Source organism: Galleria mellonella, unplaced genomic scaffold (genome assembly GCF_026898425.1).
Source record: "Galleria mellonella isolate WM207_F2 unplaced genomic scaffold, CSIRO_AGI_GalMel_v1 utg35, whole genome shotgun sequence".
NCBI classification, from domain to species: Eukaryota; Metazoa; Arthropoda; class Insecta; order Lepidoptera; family Pyralidae; genus Galleria; species Galleria mellonella.
This window is the reverse complement of record NW_026442082.1, coordinates 5,537,692-5,559,343: the sequence shown is the minus strand read 5'-3', so window position 1 is coordinate 5,559,343 and position 21,652 is coordinate 5,537,692. Positions and strand designations below refer to the sequence as shown.

The 21,652-nt window shown below is 40.0% G+C and overlaps 1 protein-coding gene across 1 annotated transcript in view; it reads left to right on the top strand.

Annotated features, from left to right (window-relative positions):
* The window catches only part of LOC113513816 (dedicator of cytokinesis protein 1), a 63,952-nt gene that overhangs the window by 18,903 nt on the left and 23,397 nt on the right, over positions 1-21,652 (top strand). Inside the window, exons 3-19 of the mRNA XM_052896909.1 lie at positions 229-331; positions 1,496-1,641; positions 2,452-2,575; positions 3,411-3,623; positions 4,341-4,432; positions 5,550-5,687; positions 6,906-7,029; positions 8,354-8,560; positions 8,640-8,738; positions 9,000-9,176; positions 9,878-10,067; positions 11,217-11,365; positions 11,913-12,076; positions 12,830-13,010; positions 13,891-14,021; positions 14,644-14,818; positions 21,286-21,390. Of these exons, the coding sequence (XP_052752869.1) occupies positions 229-331; positions 1,496-1,641; positions 2,452-2,575; positions 3,411-3,623; positions 4,341-4,432; positions 5,550-5,687; positions 6,906-7,029; positions 8,354-8,560; positions 8,640-8,738; positions 9,000-9,176; positions 9,878-10,067; positions 11,217-11,365; positions 11,913-12,076; positions 12,830-13,010; positions 13,891-14,021; positions 14,644-14,818; positions 21,286-21,390 (2,518 nt within the window). The remainder of the gene's footprint in view (positions 1-228; positions 332-1,495; positions 1,642-2,451; positions 2,576-3,410; positions 3,624-4,340; positions 4,433-5,549; positions 5,688-6,905; positions 7,030-8,353; positions 8,561-8,639; positions 8,739-8,999; positions 9,177-9,877; positions 10,068-11,216; positions 11,366-11,912; positions 12,077-12,829; positions 13,011-13,890; positions 14,022-14,643; positions 14,819-21,285; positions 21,391-21,652) is intronic.

Sequence of the window (21,652 nt, the reverse complement as noted above, 5' to 3'; positions counted from 1 at the left end):
TGCGCTAACGGTACACTGGCGGGGCACCGGTGAGGAATGATAGGTGAGGATGAAAAGCAGGCCAGTTAGCCTATCGTGACGAATACGCCAGGAATTAAGCACGATGGTTTCCAGAGAGGACTAAGTTGGAGGTAAATTGCTAGCAATGGGGCCGGTTAGGGTATTACTATCAATCCTTTCCCCACCTACATTGGTGTGGTCAGAATAAAAAAATCTTATTACTTCCAGATGCGGCGAGACAGTGGTGGCGTCCGCTGGCGGTGTCGGCGTGGCTCACGACATAGCGGTCACGCTTCGCGAGTGGCTGCCCGACTGGAAGAACCTATTTATTGTTAGTTGACATATCTTCACCACCATATCTGTGACAGCTTTGCTTATATGCACTTTGTAGAAATATAAATGCTGGTACAAGCACTTTATTTTCTAAAATATATTGTACTTTATAGATTAAGATTCCGTTGTTAACTTCTGCAGGTTTAAAGTAAACGTAAGTTTTAGTGTCACTGGGTTTAAATGTCAATTGAGGTGAAATATAATACAATGCTCTCGGGTTGTTTGTTCTCTGTTAGCTTCAATCTGGAGGGTAGTTTATAGGTGATAATGCCATGTTTTTTTTATACAACTTAGAATGGCAAACAAGCTGACGGTCCACCTGATGGAAAGTGGTAACCGTCGTCTATAGACATGAGCAGTACCATGGACATAACAGAGTATACTGTTTCGCCCATGATACGCCCCATGCGTTGCCATTCCCGAGGACTCAGGTGTTATTCCTCCGTACCCAATAAATTCACGCTATATCCCACCCTTCAAACTGAAACACAGCTATGCAAACACAACTGCTTTACGGTTGAAACACGAATAGGACAGAGGTACCCAAGCAATCGACTTTTGTACAAAGTCTCGTTATGGTAATGCCCCGTTTCCGCTATCGGTATACCAGTGACAGATGATAGGTGAGGATGAAGTACATCGTGATGAATTCCAAAAGAGTTAACTAAGATGGTTTCCATGTAGAAGCATGTAGAGATCGGCCTGCTAAAAGGGGCATTGCTAGCGATGGAACTATTACTACTAGATTCATCACTATCAGTCCTTCCCCCCGCAATCCATTTCGGGTAGTAGAGATGTCATTATATTATAGCTCAACGTGTAATTCAATTGTGGTATAAAAAATAATTTAGCTACAATCTAGTTTCTTACCTATTCTTCTCAATTGAAATTGAATTCTGATCTGAGCGGTAGATTAATAAAAAGTGATTATTCGAAAATGCTTTAAATGTACTCGAATACAAATTATTTTTATTTATTTATTACTCGAAGTGTGTATGAAAAGATTGATGGATGGGGAGGAAGCGAAAGAGGTTTGTGTGAATCGAAGCATTGGGCGTTCCATTGTTTCTGCCCATCCTAATGGGAGACAGACGTGACAGATACGTATGTATGTATATATTCCTTGATATTGTACATATTTTTTTATTTTTTTCCCAAATAGAGTAACGATGAACGATTCAAGTTTATGGAAGTGAGCATGCGTGCGCTATTCGAGTTGCGCGCGCAATCCGTCAGCGGAGCACTACCACAGGACCAGCTACGGAGGGTCGCCAGGACGGCGATGTTCACCATAGACAAGGGGAATAGGTGATGAATATTTTTTTTTATTATTTTTTTTTACGTTGTGTAGGGCGATACTCCACTAGATGGAGTGACGACTTCAAATGCATTGTAGAAGGAGTCAGTGTATGCAGATGGATCAGGATCGTTCCTTATGGTAGTTTATGGGGGAGGTATATGTTCACTAGTAGACAGATAAAAGATGATACGTTGATGTGATTTGCTAAATGCAATAATTTGGTCCATATGACCGGATAAAAAGTAGCCTATGGTTTCTTCCATCCATAAATGTATGTGTACACTAAATTTCATTAATAGTTGTTAAGCTGCTGACACGCCAAGCAGATAACAAATAAACGGATGCACTTTTACATAATATTTAAAAATCCCATGTCACGATGTTCATTTGCTGCAGACTCCGAATCCGTTTAACTGATTTTAATGAAATTTTGTGAATGTGTAATGTTTCTTTCAACTTGAGAGATGAGATATTTTTTATCCCGATAAAAAATAGATCCGGTAGATGGCGTTGAGGTGGGGGGTGGGGGGCAAAACAATTACTAGGGTCAGCTACGAGTAGTAGTTAAGACATAAAATTATGGGTGTGTGATGATGATTTAGATATCATGGTGCGTGCGATTTTGTCTACAAAATGGCACTCGGAGATTGATGATTAATATGGAAGGTTGTGGAACTTCAGGAAGTAATTATGGTGGTCAAACTTCTTCTAGTGGAGTGTCGGCAGTCCCACACATGCTGATGGCGGCGAAATACACTAATTCTGAACAAATAACACCTATTTCGGTAAAATATTTATGTAGATATTCTGGTGTACAGGGTACTAGGTAGAGAGTTGGCGATCAGGACAGCCAGCGGTCAGCTGGTGGACCCCATACAGACTTCCACATATAAACTAAATTCACTGCACGATGACGCGAATGCTCGAATCGAGAAAAATATGGTGAGTGTAAATTATAATTATGCGGGCAGAAATTATATAAACTATAAAATTATAGAAATTGTTTGATATATCAATTATTTGTCAATGACAAATTTTACATTACTAGATTATATATTCGACACAGTTTATGCAGAAAGTATGCAAGCAGGTTGTATCTGAATTTGATAGGGTTATACGGCCTTATAACATTTTCTATACACTAGCCTGCTATGAATTAAGGAAAATAGCAACTGATGGTGTATCTTTCGTCCTCTTTTCACTAATTGTATTTGCATAAGAAGAAAGGAGGCGACCATATATAATTTACAGTTTTTATTTTATCATTCCTTCTATGTAATTCCTTGTTCTTAGGTCGAATAAAACAACCACTTCGGTAGGCATTTTATAAATTGTCTCTTAGGGTATTGTCTCTTAGCGACTTGTACATTATTAACAATGCCATCTAGTTTCTGATTTCAAGCTAAAACTTGTATATAATAATATAATTTTACCAGAGAGAGACTTTGTGCAATAGTTATTTGCTTGGGCACCTCTATCCCTTTCGTGTTTCTACTGTGAAGCAGTTGTGTTTGCATGGCTGTGTTTCGGTTTGAAGGGTGGGGTATGGCGTGAATTTACAGGGTACAGAGGAATAACACCTGAGTCCTCAAAAATGGTAACGCATGGGGGGTATCATGGGCGTAACAGTATACTCTGTTATGTCCATGATACTGCTCATGTCTATAGGCGATGGTTGCCACTTTCCATCAGGAGGGCCGTAAGCTTGTTTGCCATTCTAAGTTGCATAAAAATAATTCTCAAACATCATGTATTAAAAACATCACTATTGTTCCAGGAAACGACGCCCGCTACCCCACCGCCGCCAACACTACCGGCGAATGCTCGCACGTACACGATAGTGATACGGGTGAACAACTTCATCTGCAGGATGTTGGACAAAGCGGAGCTACTGCTCTCGCTGCACGACGCGGCCGGCAACAAGATCACTGAGAACCTGCTCATACACTGGCCACAGCCCACCTTCAATCCCATACAAGCTGTGTTTACGGTAAGCTCTCTATTTGGACAAATGTTTGCGTGGATATTTCTAACTCTTGTATTCTTGCTGCTAAGGAGCTGTACTTGCTTGATTAGATGTTTAAAATTGGTAAGCAATAAAATAATAGGGTAGTATTTGTTTTTTTTTAATGGGTGATTATGGAATGGTAACCCTACCGGCGCTATTAGTATACACCGGCGGGGCACCAGTGACAGGTGATGGGTGAGGATGAAGCAGGTCAGTTAGCCCATCGTGACGAATTCAACAAGAATTGTTCACGATGGTTACCAGGGGGAACCACGTGAAGGTCCTAATAGGGCATATTGTTAGCAACGGGGCTATCCAACTCCATTGCTAACAATCCCTTTTCCCCAGTATTTATGTGTTGGCCGTGTGGTCTCGGCATAGAATAGGCCACTTTTTCTTTTCCGTGAATGTAGTAAGAGGTGTCTAAGGGTGGGCGAGGGATAGGTAGCAGCATCCCTCTTAAAACATCTCTAAAACCTAACTGCAGTTGCCAACTCGCCTGGCAAGCAGCAACTACTAGCAAAACCCCCCAAGGGGGAGTCTTTTGTTCAGCAGTGGACAGTTAAGGCTGATATGATGATTGATGATGATGATTAATGTGTTGTTGTGTGTAGATTTGTATGTATTATGTAGTGGTACAATTTTTTTTTTTCATACCAACAAGTTTTGCTTGATTAATATTGTTTTATTTATTTTCAGGATCTGCCGAGTGAGATCAAGAAGGAAAAAGTGTTTTTAGTATGCCACGTTGTGAGGATAGGTTCGATGGATCCTCAAGTTTCAGATTACAGGTAACTAATAAAATTGCATTTTCTAAATGTTTGATACAATATTAATAAATACTCCGGTTGGTGCAGTAATAGTCCTTAATATATTCAACAGTTATAATTTAACTTTAAAATAGATATATTAACATAAGATTTACAGCGTAACAATAAGACAGTCTTGTAGTAGTAAAGTGTAGTGTCACACAGAGGGCGTCTCCACCGAACGATTAATATAAAATTTGCAGGGTAGTATGGTGACCGTTCCGTTGTAATAATTTACACGGCCTACCCACTACGATTATGCCGGTCCGCCATTGTCTATGTATTAGTGTTAACACTAAACTATCATACATTTGTTTTAATGGATGAAAGTGGAATGGTGGGACCGTCCGCGCTATCAGTATACACTGGTGGGGCACCAGTGAGGGATGATAGACTAGAATGAATGCAAATCAGTTGGACCAACGTGACGAATTTATAAAGAGTTAACCAAGATGGTTGCCATAGTGAACAGCTTGGAGGTCGACCTGATAGGGTATATTGCTAGCAATGGGCCTCTTAAACCTTAATACTAACAATCATTCTCCCCTAATATAATCGGTTGGCACACTTCGTACACAATTTGTAAGTTAATTTAATGTAAGTTTTTGCCGTGTGGTCCCGGCCTAGAATGGGCCACCCCTTTCCATTAGGTGTCGTAAGAGGCGATTAAGGGAGCTTAATAATCGAGGGATGGACAGCAATGTACCTCTTAAAATATTGGCGATATTTTAAGCCTAATTTCGGTTGTCAACCAGCCTGCTAAATGTGGCCACTATTGGTAAAATCGGTTACCACTTTCCATCAGGTGGGCCGTCAGCTTGTTTGCCATTCTAAGTTGTATAAAAAAAAAATCTCAATCGTCTGAGATGTTGTTCCAGACTGGTTGGGACAAGACCGTTCACCGACAAAACGATTGGAATGATTTCGGTGGACCCCCCCCCCCTCCCCTCCCACCCTACATTTGAAATTCACCAAAAACACCTTCGAGAGTCCCCGATTCATCACCACGATATCAGGTTTGTTCACAAGAACTATCCTGTCCGTGATGATGGATCGTTGTCAGTAGTTATTTAGTTGTTATTATGTGACGTGTGCGCAGACGCAGCTCCGTGGCGGTGGCGGCGGCGGGCGGCGGCGGCGCGGCGCTGCGGCGGCCGGGCGGCGTGGCGGCGGCCGACGTGACGCGGCTGCTGGCCGCCGACCACCCGCCCAAAGAGATACAGCTGCCCTTTTACGCGTGAGTACGCCCGTGACACACTTGCCATAGAACGACAAACAAGCTCCACCTAATACAAAGCAGTAACCGTCGCTTATATATATATATATATGAACAGCACCATGGACATCAAAAGGTATACTTTTAAATATATCGCTTACCATAATTGTAGTTTTATTAAAAAAAAATTACTACTGTGTAATCAACTTCTCGTGTTGACATAAACAAATATAATTAGGCTTTTAAAATGCCCTAAACGGCTAAACTGGACAGATGTTTTATCATCATCATCATCATATTAGCTTTTAACAGTCCATTACTAAACATCCCCTCCCCCTTGGGAAGGTTTGCCAGTAATTGCCACGCTTGACGGGCAAATTGGCAACTGTAGTCAGGTTTTAGAGATGTTTTAGGGGGGATGCTTCTACCCATCCCTCGCCCTTTCCTAGTCTGTTCTTACGACACCCGCGGCAAAGGAAGGGATGCCTATTCTATGCTGGGACCACACGACCAGGTGTTTATTGTAACAGAAACACAAAAAGGTTACGAAAAACTACAAGAGTAGCGTTTTTTTTTTTTAATAATACCAATATAAGGATAAATCATCATCATCATCATCATATCAGCGGTTAACTGTCTACTGTACAACATAAGCCCCCCCATAAAGGGAATAATTACGTTTGATTAAAATAAAACATGTAATAAAACTTATGCTAAAATCAGTTATTTTCATTTAAAAGTTAAACCACTAAACCGATTTTGATAACATTCGTATGGGACCAATCTATAAGTGTATACTTTTATACAAAAAAAGATTTTTTTCAAATCGGTTTACAACTGACGTAATTATATAAAAAAGAAAAACACGAAGTTATGAGATATCAAATTTAAAATGTATAACTCATATGTATGTATTAGATGTAATGTAACTTGTACCTAGCCAATAATGATTTTGCATGCTTTATACTGTAAGGCGAACATTTGTACTTCACAATAAATCGATATCTGTAAAAACAATGTTCTGGCAAATAAATCAATCTCCGAATTAAGAAATTCTTTCTTTTTAAAGTCAATTGAAAATCATCAAAACCGGTCTCGTTTTATCGAAAATGTCGCATTGTTTTGTATCTAATGTACAAAAACGACGATGACCATTTTTTTTCCACCAGTATTTCCAGACCAGTAATTTGAGCGTCAACTATCAAAAATCTTTATGGATAATTTAATTTAATTTCACAGTTGTGAAAAAGAGAACATGGACTCGTTGTTACGGAAGGTGATGACCAATCGAGACCTCAAAGACACCAAGCACTCGCAAGGGCTGTGGGTGATGTTGCAACTGGTTGAAGGGGACCTCAAACAGGTGATGTAAAATGACCATTTTTTTTATGTTATTTGATTTGATCGTTTCATTCACATACAATCTTATAAATTGTGTTTGGATATTGTACTTCCGAAGGCCAAGAAATCAAACCGAATTAAACTACAATACTAGGATGTATTGTACGAGTATGTGTGTAAATCAAACTACAATAACAATATATATATATATATATATATATATATATATATATATATAATAAACAAGAAAAAACACTGACGCCCATATCTTTAGGATATTGCCTTTTCTGAGGGTTAAGTTTTTATAAATATACCTTTATATTCTATAACAGCCTTTCTCAAAATGGGCGATAACGCCCCCTTGTGAGCGCTGCAGGCCTAAAGGGGGGCGGTACGAGACCTAGAAAAAAATGGAGGCGTTGTGTAGAGGCTTAGGGGGTGATTTGTTGATCTTGAAGTAATAGCGGTTTTTAAGTAGGTGCAAAAATGGAGGCGCTGAAAATAATTTATTCTCAAAGTAGACAGTAGCCAAAATAAGTTTGGGAACCCCTGTTCTATAAGTTAACTGCCACTTTGAAGCGAAATACAGCCGTAAAAGTGCAGTGCTTGACGTAACACGAAAAGGACAGTGATTTTTTTTTTGTATACTACTCTGGTGGCAAACGAGCCTACGGTCGGATGGTAAACAAGTTTTATTAAGGATAAAAATGGACATTGGTAACCCCGCCAGTGGTATATATTGGCGGGGCACCAGTGATGATCGATAAGGATGAAAGCAGGTCAGTTGACCCACTGTGACGAATTCAACAGGAATGAACCATGATGGTTTCTAGGGGGAACCGTGTGGAAGTCGACCTATATTGCTAGCAATGGGGCTGTTAGTCCCTATTACTAACAGTCCCTTTTCCCCCTTTTAAACGGGTTCACTGTAGTCTATGGATACCTGTAACATCAGGATTGTCACGCTCTCGTTGCCGACCCTTAAGAAACCTTAATACGCCCTTTTGAAGAGCCCCATGTTGTAATTTTTAGGGAAAGCCGTGACAACCTGAATGTTCGAAAGCTTCTCTGAAATTGCGTGGAACTCATGCATTTGACTTTTGCACTCATTCCAGAACTTAAGGGTTTGAGTGATTGTCAGTTATTTCGATCAACCCCAGTCGGAGTAGTATCAGAATAGATTCCGTTTTGTTTCTGTTCTGCTTACTATGTATAGGACCTGTTCATCTAAACAAGTGGCAAATATATCAAAAGAGTTTCATATACCGCCCGCATAAGACCCCGTTTGCCATTTATGTGAGGGGCTGAAGTGAAAATAGATTACTAATTGTTCGTTTAACTTTCAGATCCGAGAAGAAAACCCACATTTAGTTGTTGGTAATACTGCCATCGCCCGCAAGATGGGTTTCCCCGAAGTGATAATGCCTGGAGACGCACGTAACGACCTCTATGTGACCCTCGTCTGCGGATCGTTCTCCAAGGGGAGCAAATCATCAGAGAAAAATATAGAAGTAACCGTCAGGGTTGTCGACAAAGACGGAAAGCCATTCTCGGTTAGATTAAAAGATTTTTTTAATCCATTGACCTATTTGTGTTCTTATCTATCTTTGAATATGTTATTTTTGTGGACAGGGTGTAATATCGATAGGCGAGGGCTGCCCACGGGTAGACGAATACACTTCTTTGGTATACTACCACGATGATCGGCCGCGCTGGCAGGAAGTTTTCAAGGTAAATATAATTGTTTCATCTTTTCTATATATTTTTTGGAGTCGAAGAAATTAGTTTTTTGGGGGAAAACAAATTGACGTCAGAGAAATTTGGTGTTTCTGATAAAGTAAAAATTTCTCACCATGTACTTGCTCTTCATGGTGAAGATCATATACTGTTTGATGGAGAGGTCTTTGCAAAATTGGCATTCTTCATGTATGCATTTATATAAAATCTAGTTCGAAGTTATTATAAAGGTCGTCATATTATCTTTTTACCTAGGTGTGTCTTAACATCGAGGAGTTCAAAGAGGCACATTTAGTGTTTCTGTACCGACATCGCAGCTCCAACGAGGCGAAGGACCGCGCGGAGCGGCACTTCGCGATCTCGTACCTCCGGCTCATGCAGCGCGAGGGGACAACTACGCCTGATGATACGCATACACTCTGCGTCTATAAGGTAAGTTGATATGGTGACTTGATGAGTGTACCGCTCTATTTTATCACTTGCCAAAGTATTTGAGAGCATGTTCTATTAGAGGATTATAGAGATATACTAATTATGTAACTAAACACATCGATTTTAAGTCATATTTCTTAGTTATTTGCAATTTTCTTGTATTTGGATTTCCGAAAGGCTTTTGATAAGGTCGATATGGAAATCTTAGTGATACAACTTATCATTATTTATCGTTTTATCGGTGTTCTGCGTTTACTATGTATGTACGTCAATCATTATACGCAATATAAAGCAATGTATTACCTTAGATAATACTAGTGACACTTCTATCGCTCGAGTTCTGAGGTGTACTTCAAGGATCTATTTTAGGGACCTTGCTTTTTATTTCATTGGTTTTATTTTAACGATGAAGAAGTGTAATTTAATTTTAAATGTAAAAGAGGAGGGGATAGAGAAGTCGATCATAAGCTTTTTCAGTGATATAAATTAAAAAAATGTAAAGATTTGTAATTTAAATATTTGTTATCCAATCACGCCGGAATGACTGAATGGACCTAGTCGATGTGAGGTAGTATTTCTTCTCTTATTTATTAAATAAAATTACGGGTTAAAAGATGCGGCACAAGGGCTTAATGCTAACGGCATTCTCTTATTTATGGGAGGAATGCCGCGAAACATAGTAAAATGTATGCGCCCGGCAGATTGACAACAAGCGCGGTGGGGGTGACGTGGAGGCGGAGGCGGCGGCCACGTGCCTGGCGCTGCCCGCGCGCCGCGCCGAGCTCCCCGCCGGCGCCGAACGCGGCCTCACGCGCGGCCTGCTCGCGCTCGCGCCGCGCGACGCGCTCTCCGCCGCCACCAAGCTCTGCTCCACCAAGCTCACGCAGCGCCGCACACTGCACACTGTACACACGCGCGGCCTCACGCGCGGCCTGCTCGCGCTCGCGCCGCGCGACGCGCTCTCCGCCGCCACCAAGCTCTGCGCTCGCGCGACGCGCCCCGCCCCGCCCCGCCCCGCCCGCTGCACGCCGCACACTGCACACTGCACACTGCCGCACACGCGCGGCCTCACGCGCGGCCTCTGCTCGCGCCGCGCGACGCGCTCTCCGCCGCCACCAAGCTCACGCAGCGAGGTACCGCGCCCCGCCCCGCCCCGCCCCGCCCGCTGCACGCCGCACACTGCACACTGCACACTGCACACTGTACACACGCGCGGCCTCACGCGCGGCCTGCTCGCGCTCGCGCCGCGCGACGCGCTCTCCGCCGCCACCAAGCACTCACGCAGCGCACGCCGCACACTGCACACTGCACACTGTACACACGCGCGGCCTCACGCGCGGCCTGCTCGCGCTCGCGCCGCGCGACGCGCTCTCCGCCGCCACCAAGCTCTGCTCCACCAAGCTCACGCAGCGAGGTACCGCGCCCCGCCCCGCCCCGCCCCGCCCGCTGCACGCCGCACACTGCACACTGCACACTGCACACTGCACACTGCACACTGTACACACGCGCGGCCTCACGCGCGGCCTGCTCGCGCTCGCGCCGCGCGACGCACCAAGCTCTGCTCCACCAAGCTCACGCAGCGAGGTACCGCGCCCCGCCCCGCCCCGCCCCGCTCGCTGCACGCCGCACACTGCACACGGCACACTGTACACACGCGCGGCCTCACGCGCGCCACCGCGCTCTGCCGCGCGACCAAGCTCACGCTCCAGCGCAGCGAGGTACCGCGCCCCGCCCCGCCCCGCCCCGCTCGCTGCACGCCGCACACTGCACACTGCACACTGTACACACGCGCGGCCTCACGCGCGGCCTGCCCGCTGCGCCGCGCGACGCCGCACAAGCTCTGCTCCACAAGCTCACGCAGCGAGGTACCGCGCCCCGCCCCGCCCCGCCCCGCCCGCTGCACGCCGCACACTGCACACTGCACACTGTACACACGCGCGGCCTCACGCGCGGCCTGCTCGCGCTCGCGCCTCATAAAACCCTGACGTATTTAAGATCGCATTAAAAATGTATTGATTATTCATTCTACACGGTGCGCAGAGGAGATCCTGGGCGTGTTGAAGTGGAGCACGCACCACGAGGAGGGCTCGCTGCGCGGCGCGCTCACCAACCTGCTGCTGGTGCCCAGCGAGGAGATCGTCAAGTTCCTGCAGGACATACTCGACGCGCTCTTCGCCATACTGACCTCGGTGCGTTTGTCTCGTTTCCTAACCATCGTATCAGCAGGCATAGGTAATGTCAATTCTGCTCTGGGATTTGTATAACAGTTTGTATATTGATGGCAGAAAAATAGGTTTGTGAAAACCTATTAGTGGCTTGATTTGTGATTCTAAACTGTATGTATTTAATCTGGTATAGTCCTGGTTTTCCTATAAATAAATAATTTTATGTAAATAAGTAGTATAATATATAATAAATTATACTAGTTTTGACCCTGTAAGTTCTGGCCTAGAATAGGCCACGCCTTCCTTACCCGTGGGCGTTGCAAGAGGCGACTAAGGGACGGCGAGGGATTGGCAGCAGCGTCCTTCTTAAACATCCGCCTGCCAAGCGTGGCAAACACTGGCAAGATCATCAAGGGGGAGGCTTATGTTCAGCAGTGGCCGGTTAAAGACCGATATGATGATGATCATTACTAGTTTTAAATTCGTCCACAGACTTACATCTCATCCACAGAATATTTCCAATCTTATTGAAAAGAAAAAAATTACATCCATGATCCGATTCCAAACCCAGGTGGAAGAGGACCGTAAAAGCTATTCAGAGAACAGCTACGGCGTCCTAGTGCTGGACTGCTTGCTGCGCGTGATATCGCTAGTCGCCGACCACAAGTACCAGCACTTCCAGCCTGTACTGCACGTGTACATAGAGCAGAGCTTCTGTGACGCGGCTGTTTACGAGTGAGTTTTTAAGCTGTCTATTATTCTATTATTTAAAGAGGATTGTTCGAATCGAAGCATTTTGCGTTCCATTGTTTCTGCCTACTCTAATGGGAGATAGGCGTGACAGATATGTAGGTATGTATGTATGTATTATTCCTTTTGCTTTATAAATTATATGAGTAATACTGTTTCTTTTCAGAGCCTCTATTTTTTATATTGAGCGTGTATAATCTGAGGTTATTATAATTTTTCGTATATTTTTTTAGCCATATTTGACATTTTTTTTTTATTTCTACGTTATAGCAAAGACATACCACAGATACTGCCTTAACAGAACGGTTTCTCTCTTTGTATATATTGAATGTGGGCTTAATTAAATTGATATAAGTACCACGCAAAAGAGGATTTTGTTTTGTATTATTTTTTTTCCATATTTGCCACTTATTCTATCTGTCGTTTATCAGTTTTTTTGTGGAAACTTTACCTGTATTAATAATTTACAAGTTGTTGGAAATATATGTTTTCGTATTACGAATGTTACTTAAAAAAAACATTCAAGTTATGCAATGAGCTCCCTGCCGAGGTTTTCCCAAGAGACTGCAGCAAGGGGTTCATCAAAACGGGTGAAAAGGTTTCTTCAGGATCGGCTATGTGCGCGTAGTACCTCTGGTATTGCTGGTGTTCATGGGCTACGGTAACCGCTTACCATCAGGTGGGCCGTATGCTTGTTTGCCACCACAGTGGTATAAAAATGAAGAGTGTGTGTGGCAGGAACCTGATCTCGGTGATGACGTGGGCGGTGCGCACGGCGGAGGGCGGCGAGGCGGCGCTGAAGCGGCTGCTGACGTGCATGAAGTGCGTGGAGAGCCTGGTGCGCGTGGTGGCCCGCAGCCGCCAGCTGCGCCGCGCGCTCGCCTACCACGCGCCGCACGCCTTCCACGCGCACTTCCAGGTAGGGGGGGGGGGGGAGGCAGTCCCTCGTGATTACTACATCTGGAATTCAGCACGATGGTTTCCAGGGGGAACCACGTGGAAGTCGGCCTGACATCATTACCAGTCCTATTGCTAGCAACTTTATATTTATGAAATACAAACGGGCGAGAAGGTATCGCTCCAGATAAAAATATAAACATAATATTTATAAGTGGCGAGAGGTACTCGGGATAGAGCAAATCGGAACACATTTGACGCGCGAGAGGGTCTCGTTCGAGATGCTTAAGTGGTTAACGAGACGAGCTTCCTGGTACGCTTCCTGATACACAAAGTTGACAAATAAGTGTATAGTTTGTTAACTTTGTGTACCAAGAAGCGCCTGCGCTTCTGAGCGGAGCTGGTCTGGCTGTACAAGCCATGATTCACACGCACAACAATCCAAATGAGAAGCTAAGCGCGGAAAATAGAGTCCAATTTACATTACATTACATTGTTAACTTTGTTGGATAAAAAATATACTATTTGTGTTTAGTGAAAATGTGAGAGCTAGGGGGGGGGAAAGGGATTGCTAGTAATGAGGTCTAATAACTCAATTACTAGCAATAAACCCTCTCAAGTTGACCACCACGCGGTTCTCCCTGGAAATAATCATGGTTAATTTTTGTCGAATTCATCATGGTGGGCCAACTGACCTGCATTCATCCTCACCTATCATCTTCTATAAGAGAGGCAACAGACACCTTTCAAGGACACGACCTTTAGTAATGAAGAGGACGAAGAGAGAGATCATCTTTCACTGGTGCCCCGTCGGTGTATGCCGATAGCGCGACGGGTTTACCATTTCATTTATATCGATTAAAAAAAAATGTGATAGCTATAACTGTTATAACTGTTGATAGGATCTGCTGGAGGCGCTGGTGTGGCTGATGCGGTGCGGCGACCACGCGCTCACCTGCCAGGGCTCGGCGCTCAAGTATTTACCGCATGCTGTACCTCACGCGCTCGCGGTTTATCCTGCTGTCGACCTTAGGTACATATGACATCACGTAACGTGATCTCCCAGTCGGAAGATCAAACAGACTTAGGCTAGCGCCGCATTTAGTGTGTGTGATCAGTCGCGTGTATTCGGCGCCGGATGATCGGCAACCGAATGTTGAAGACACGTTCAGCGTACTTTCGATCGCTTGAATATCTACCGACGCGAATAGTCACCGCAGCTAAGTGTGACGTGTTACATAAAATAATGTGCAATTCGTTGTTGCCGATCTTCCGCCGGCAGAAGATCGGCGACTATATGGTCGTTTAGACTTAAGGCGTAAGCGTTCCGCGACGCTACGTCGATGTAATGGCTGATCTTCCGCGCAGTGTTACAGAGAGTAGTAAACTAACAAGTAATCTATTGGATATGGTATTCATGAGCTGGAACGAGGCTCTAACATCCGGAATATTGTTGTTTTTCATATATGTGTTAACGGAAACATATCTATCGATAGTTTGCTGCTTACTTGATCTAAGGTTTAAGATATATGTGTTTTTTAACTACCTTTAAAAAAAGGAAGTGCTTTTCAATTCAGCTCTACTCCGGTAGATTATTGTAGTGTTATTTTTTTTTTGTGGAGTAAAATCTATTATTTATTTATCTTTTATTTTAGTGCATTCTTCGTTAAAGCACTAAGCGCTCTGTCAATGAACAAGCTGAGCAAGCAACGGATGCTGGCGCTCTTAGAATTAGTCCGCGGACCGTTATGCCTCTCGGCTCCCGCCAGAGGGCGCCTCCTGCCGCATTTGGCCGAAACCGTTCGTGTACTGTTGAGAGACAAAGCCGAGGTGAGTTTATATGTTATTGTACACATACACTGTAGTACATACACGCATACACAAAATAATACAAATTTCGAAATTTTAATACATCTGTAATTACATATGTACATATAATTGGTTAAAGGAATGTTCATATTTACTGATAGTACAAAATTGTTTTTGTTTTTGTAATATTATAATTACGAGGGTAATAAATAATTACTCTGGTAATATTTTTTTAAAATATTTAGAAATTAAATCTTATAAAAGTACAAAACTGATACATCATTTAATACTTTAAAAAAATTTAGGTAAATTCAATTCAATACATAATCCTATTGTTTTTAAGAAGTACATGCATAATTAAAAATTGTCTTTTCTTATTTTTAATTTTATTATTTAAAATTTAGTAATAAATCCAAAAAATTCTATGGAAAGTAAATTAGTTTACATATTTTTAGTACTAAGTTCCATTCCATACAATTAACCCCAAATAAATACATACAGTTTTAAAATTCATTGGAACATACTCCATACTTAATACTCACATTCATAACGACTAAAAAGGGACATAATTTCAATTAATTTCTAGACATCAAATCTGATGTTTTACTACTCGGTGTAATAGAAAAAAATAGAGATAGCAATAGTGGGATCAGTACAGTATTCGGTGTTATTGTAAATACTAATATTTCTTATTTTTTTTATGATTATTTTTTATATTTTAGTATATTATTAGGGGCTTACTACATACTATTATATATAATAAACAGGAGAAATTAAAAAACTTTAGCATACTTTTAACTGTATTCAAAATAAGAACGTTCTTAATTCGGTTGTGTTATTTTTATGTTCGTTACCTCATAACTCCGTCAGTTGTAAAAAGATTCTGAAAATTTATTATATATATATATATATATATATATATATATATATATATATATATATATATATATATATATATATATATATAAATGCAGATTGCCTAATGGACTCGTAGAATGTAGGCTCCATAGATCAGAAAAATTGAAAATAAAATAAAGCACGTCAATCACAAACATTCACAAACTAACTCATGGTCACCATTAGAATATATTAATAATCATCTTATATATTAATTAAATTATTTATAATGTCAATATAAAAAAAAAATGTCTAACAAGCGGCCACAGATGTATGCGTGACACGAGACGCTTGATCGTTTACGTAGTCCATAACCTCTCAACTGTGTCATGCAAAATGGTGGAGAATCCACATCTGTGGCGTCCCGTGAGCGGACTTTACACACACTAGGTATTTTTAGCGTATAGGTTTAAAAAACCTGATTTTCCCGTAATCTAATTGGAATTATACAAAATTTAGATTAGATTTGTATTCCAGCTAGATTCTTTATGTAATTTTTTACACTACACTCGAATTGCAACTGTTCTATGAGAAATAAAATCACCTATAAATTATCTTTTATTTTTCAATTATTAAAAAACTAAGACTTTGCTGGATGTAAAATTATATATTTTTTTATACAATATTATATACTTGATAAAATAAAAATAAAATGGCTTATGTTCCAATATTTTTTTTTTTTATATAGCACTTGTTTATAAACAAGGACCAAGAAAGTCCCTCTTCAATTGGGTCTCCTATTTCATTATTTTACGTACATTGGCGTTAGGGACAAGAGGTGGTTTGTTTACAATAATTTAAGCTTATCGCCAAGCTAGTTTAGACAAAACAGCGGGTCTACCATGAAATGAAATTCCGAAATTTCGGACTTAATTTATTATTTCCAAACGGCATTTATTATGTAAATTTAACATCAAATTTGTGTTTCGTTTGGCTCCGACGTTTCGGAAAACATTTCATGGTAGGCCCTCAGTATATATGACATTATTATCTATATGTCCGCTGAGCGGACGCGACACAGATGCGCACAGTTGAGAGGATAAGCAAATATATACCATATTAAAAAATGGAGATGAATACAAGAAACTGGTCCATTTTTTTACCTATTCTCCATAACATCGAATGCTGTATTGAACCAAAGACTGTATTTTAGTGTTGATTTTATAAACTAGTATGTAGAAATATGAGTATTAATTTATTAAAGGACTACTTTAACGTTTGTCTGTGTAATGTCAAGTGTTTGTACAAGTGCAACCGTTTGTCTCTCTCTCTAAAAACGTCTAAATTACTATAGCTATATACATACAGACAAATCGTACTTTTATAAATATATCCATGGAACTTTTTATCAATTTTTCTTGTGTACCTTTAATGAATTAATACTTGATTTGTTATTATTTGTCTGTGACTACCGTTGAGTGCGTACGATTATGTATATGTAGTAACACTGTCCGTCCGTACACTGGGTATGTACTCGCACCTGATTATGGTATGTATGTCCAATAACTAGTATGTCACGTTGCGGCACGGTTACTGATGATTATAAGGTAAATAAATAAATAAAATAAATGAAATAAATAAATAAACAAAATAAATAAATAAAATAAATAAATAAAATAAATGAAATAAATAAATAAACAAAATAAATAAATAAAATAAATAAATAAATGAAATAAATAAATAAAATAAACAAAATAAATAAATATACAATATATGTCGTGTAGGTCCCGGCATCTACATTCTCATGTCCTACAGCCTCAATGGTCGCATACAGCGCGTTTTCAAAGATGTTTCCACCCACGAACACTCAGGTTATGGAACGAGCTCCCTGCCGAGGTTTCCCAAGAGACTACAGCATGGGGTTCTTCAAATCTTTTCATCCTTTATAAAACCTGGCCCCTGGCCTGACAAATGGCAAACGAATTCGTCATCACCTATCATCCTTCACTGGTGTCCCGCTGGTGTATACCGATAGCGCGGGCGGGGTTACCATTCCATTATCATCCACTAAAAAAAAAACTTGAATTTCCTGCGTTGTTTTCATTATATTTATGTAGGTCGTTAATTTATGTAGATTATTACCTATTTATCCATAACCTCTAATAATTTGGTAACTTCAAAAATCGCTGACGCAGTGGGTGTAGCGAGCTAGTCTAGAGACGATAGCTCCACGGGTTCATTGTCTCTTACAACAACAACACGGTAAAGAAATTCCTACTCTATGCCGGGACCACACGGCTTAATTTTTTTTTTTTTGTATCCAAATAGATACTCTATTGTTTCCTCCAAAAGATTACAATAGTAAACTTATTACAAATATAAACAATTACAAGAAATAATCACAATGAGAAAACAACGGGCGACCTTATCGTTAAAAGTAATTATGTAATAATACATCATCAGTAACCGTACTGTGATTAGCAGCAGGCGTTGTGTCCGTCCGTACGTCAGCGACGAGGTAAGCACGCACGCCGATGCATGCGGCCCGATAGCACTCAATGTTGCATGTTACGTGTATTATTATGGGAAGAGGGGTCAATGACATTTCAGTGAATTCTGTTCACTTAAACTAAATAAAAATTACACCAGCCCAATAGAAGGGAGATTAAAAAGTTTACCTTACACAAATCATAATAGGATTTACTTTTTTTTATGCTACTTAGAATGGCAAACAAGCTGACGGCTCATCTGATGGAAAGTGGCCTATAGATATGAGCAGTACCATGAACATAACAGAATATACTGTTTCGCTCATGATAAATTCGTTGCCATTCCTGACGATACAGGTTTTATCCCCCTGTACCCTGTAAATTCACTGCTATTACTTTGTATAACCCGTCGATTTAAATGTACTAATCTCATAATATTACGCCCTCAGCACTAGAGGTTTGTTTAACTTGGTGGGTTTATGTAAAGCAACAGCAATAAATACAAAATGGGGTTCTTCAAAAAAGGGGTAAAGAGGTCTTTTAAGAGTCGACAAAGCGCGTGTATTATCCCTGGTATTGCAGAGGTAACCGTTTATCATCAGGTGGACCGTATGCTTGTATGCCACTTCAGTGGTATAAAAAAAGAAAATCCTAATATAATTAATAGTAAACTTTTGGCCCCCGAGGAAAACTAGAAGTAAAGCTGGGATGGCTATCTTCTTATTTGGACTCTCGTCTACTCGTTTACCAACAGATAGGGTGTAGTCACGTCGATCAGTTAGTATATTAAAAAAAAAAAAAAAAAACTATAAAGTCGTGCATTTGAAATTTCCAAATTTATATTCGTGAATACTGATCATGTGGGGTGTTAACAAGACTTATATTTGGGCACAGTCTTATGTGGCATATGTTTTAATTTAAAAAAGAAAATATTTTATTTCATAAGCGAAATTGACTTACGGGAAATAACTGTAGACATTTTGAATGCTGAATGATGTTGAGTATCTAACACGCATGCAATATAGAAGTATGTCAACCCAGACTAAGAAAATAAAATCCTTTTTTTTATATGGCAACAAAATACCGTTAAATCTTAATGTGGCCAGTTAAAAAACATCCGCAACATGGCGACTTTTTTTATTTTCTTAGTCAATCAATAAATTATTTATTCACATACCACAACACTTAGTTTTTACTCAGCTTAATGGCGTCCATATATAATGCTATAAAAATAATTACGCTTAAATAAATAAAAATAGCGCTTTTATCTGTATGCAATATTTTATTATAACTGTATACAGACTACAGTAAATAGAGGTTATTTTCGCATGTGCTTTACAATGATCAGAAAAAGTTCTATGCTGAGTAAACGCTTGGTTGAATAAGAAAAAAAGATGGCGCCCGCGTCGCACCCGCATCGTGAGAAATGCACACAACTCGTTCTAACTCAATTCATACAAATATGGTATCATAAATAATATGTCATAATTTATTCTTTATTTACTTTTAATTTACCATTCTAATTTTGATTAATAATATATATTGTATAACTAACATCACCATTTGTGTGTGTGTGTGCGTGTGTGTGTGAGCATGTAGTTTCACAGTGTTTTTTTTTTTAATTCTTATGCAGTCGTGGAATAGTTGTAGTTCCAGCAGGGCGTTTAGGGAGTGAACAGAGACAAAGTACTTTTAGAAAATGAATATTTCTAAGTAACTGATTAAATGACAGCAAATAAATAGGTTTGATTTTAGAATAGATTTAAATTTAGAACATTATTGTTGACTTTTTTGTGTCATAAGAATGCTGCTGTTAAAGTGGTTTATACCGCTAAGCAGGCAATGTTCGTATCATCTTAAATGTATTTAAACAATTTTCCATATTATTGTATGATTAATCAAAAATCTGCCTTATAGCGAATTAAAACAAAGTAGGAATTTGAAAAGATATATTTGTATGTATTTTGTTCTGTAATTTATTTTTTAAGGCAATGGTTACACGTTATTATGATTGTAATTGAATAGTCCTTAAAAATTGTTTTTTTTTTTTTTTCATTGATAGATGATACAGATGTTGTGACATCGAATGGACAGTCTTAATTAATGGAAATACATTTTTTTTTTATTTTGTGATATTTGGGTCAATTTTTTTTTTTTTTTTTAATTTACTAATACATCACTATCATCCATTATCTTACATTATATAAAATCATCACTATACTTTTAACATTTATCTATAAATATCTTTTATTACAAGTATCATTATTTTTTACATCTTTTATTACATTTTTTTAATTATTTTTCTCTTTGGTTTTTGATAATAATAATAATTTCAAATAACAACGCAACTTTTTTAAAGTATTTCTATTTACTTTATTAAAGGAAATAACGAGCGAGCACTAGATGTCGCTTGAGGACTAAATTGTGTGCAAACTCTTGATGTGTTGCATGTACCGCGCTAGTCAGCTGTCATTTTTGACATTAAACTGTCAAATATATCGACTGTCAAAATGGTAAATGACAGCTAGCTAGTGAGTCGACAGGTCATTGTATTTATACTCCTTTTAATTATTTGAAATCCGTTCGAAGTTTAAAAAGTTTGAAATTGAGAGAAATTATTACATTTAATAAAAAGTGATATATTAAACATATTTTTAACACATTATGAAATTGGCCACTATCTTTATGATTATTATAATTTATAATTTTTAAGTATATTAATTCAAAAGTACAACAAACTCATAAAGCATTACAGTCATAACAAAAAATATAATGACCAGTCCGTAACAAGTTGGTGTATGCTTTCGAAAGATGCCCGAATTATATTCGCAATGACGACAATGCGACAAAAATGACCCGTCAAGCCAGTGCAACATATACGTGCAACTTTGTGGTCGCAGTTACAGATTAATCTTTACGTCGTGGGGTGTAACAAAGACGACTTATTACACAACTTTTATGTAAGTTTTATTAACAGTATATAGTTGCGACAAAATGATCTATCAAGTTGATTGCACACGTGCGACTTTTTGTCGCAAAGTCACCACGACAAGATCGATCTGTCGACCCGGTAACACACGCGCGACTTTTTGTCGCAAGGTCTCTGCGATTAGTTAAGTCGGGCATCGGTCGCGAGCTGCAGCTAGCTATCGGGTGTGACAGTGGGACCGCGAGGCAGCGCACAAGTCGCGCTCGGTCGACAAGGCGGCGCGGCTACTCGGTGCCGAGACGTCGCGGCTACAAGATCACACGCATCATGAGCAAATCGTATGTATCCTTAGAGCATATGCCATATAAATGAGATTGAAAACGCGCGAATTTGTCAGTAGAAAAACGCCTAAAAAAATGTGGCTCACCGCAACTGCGTATTTGTTAATTTGACAACGTTGTTGATAGAAATTAACGTTGAATCCAAACAATCAGTTTAAAGGGTAAATAAAACTTAAGCTTAGTTCTTACGAAACTGAATAACTTTCTTTACTGAACATTAGAGATGTTGTTGAAATATGAAAGTAATTCGTACCATTTA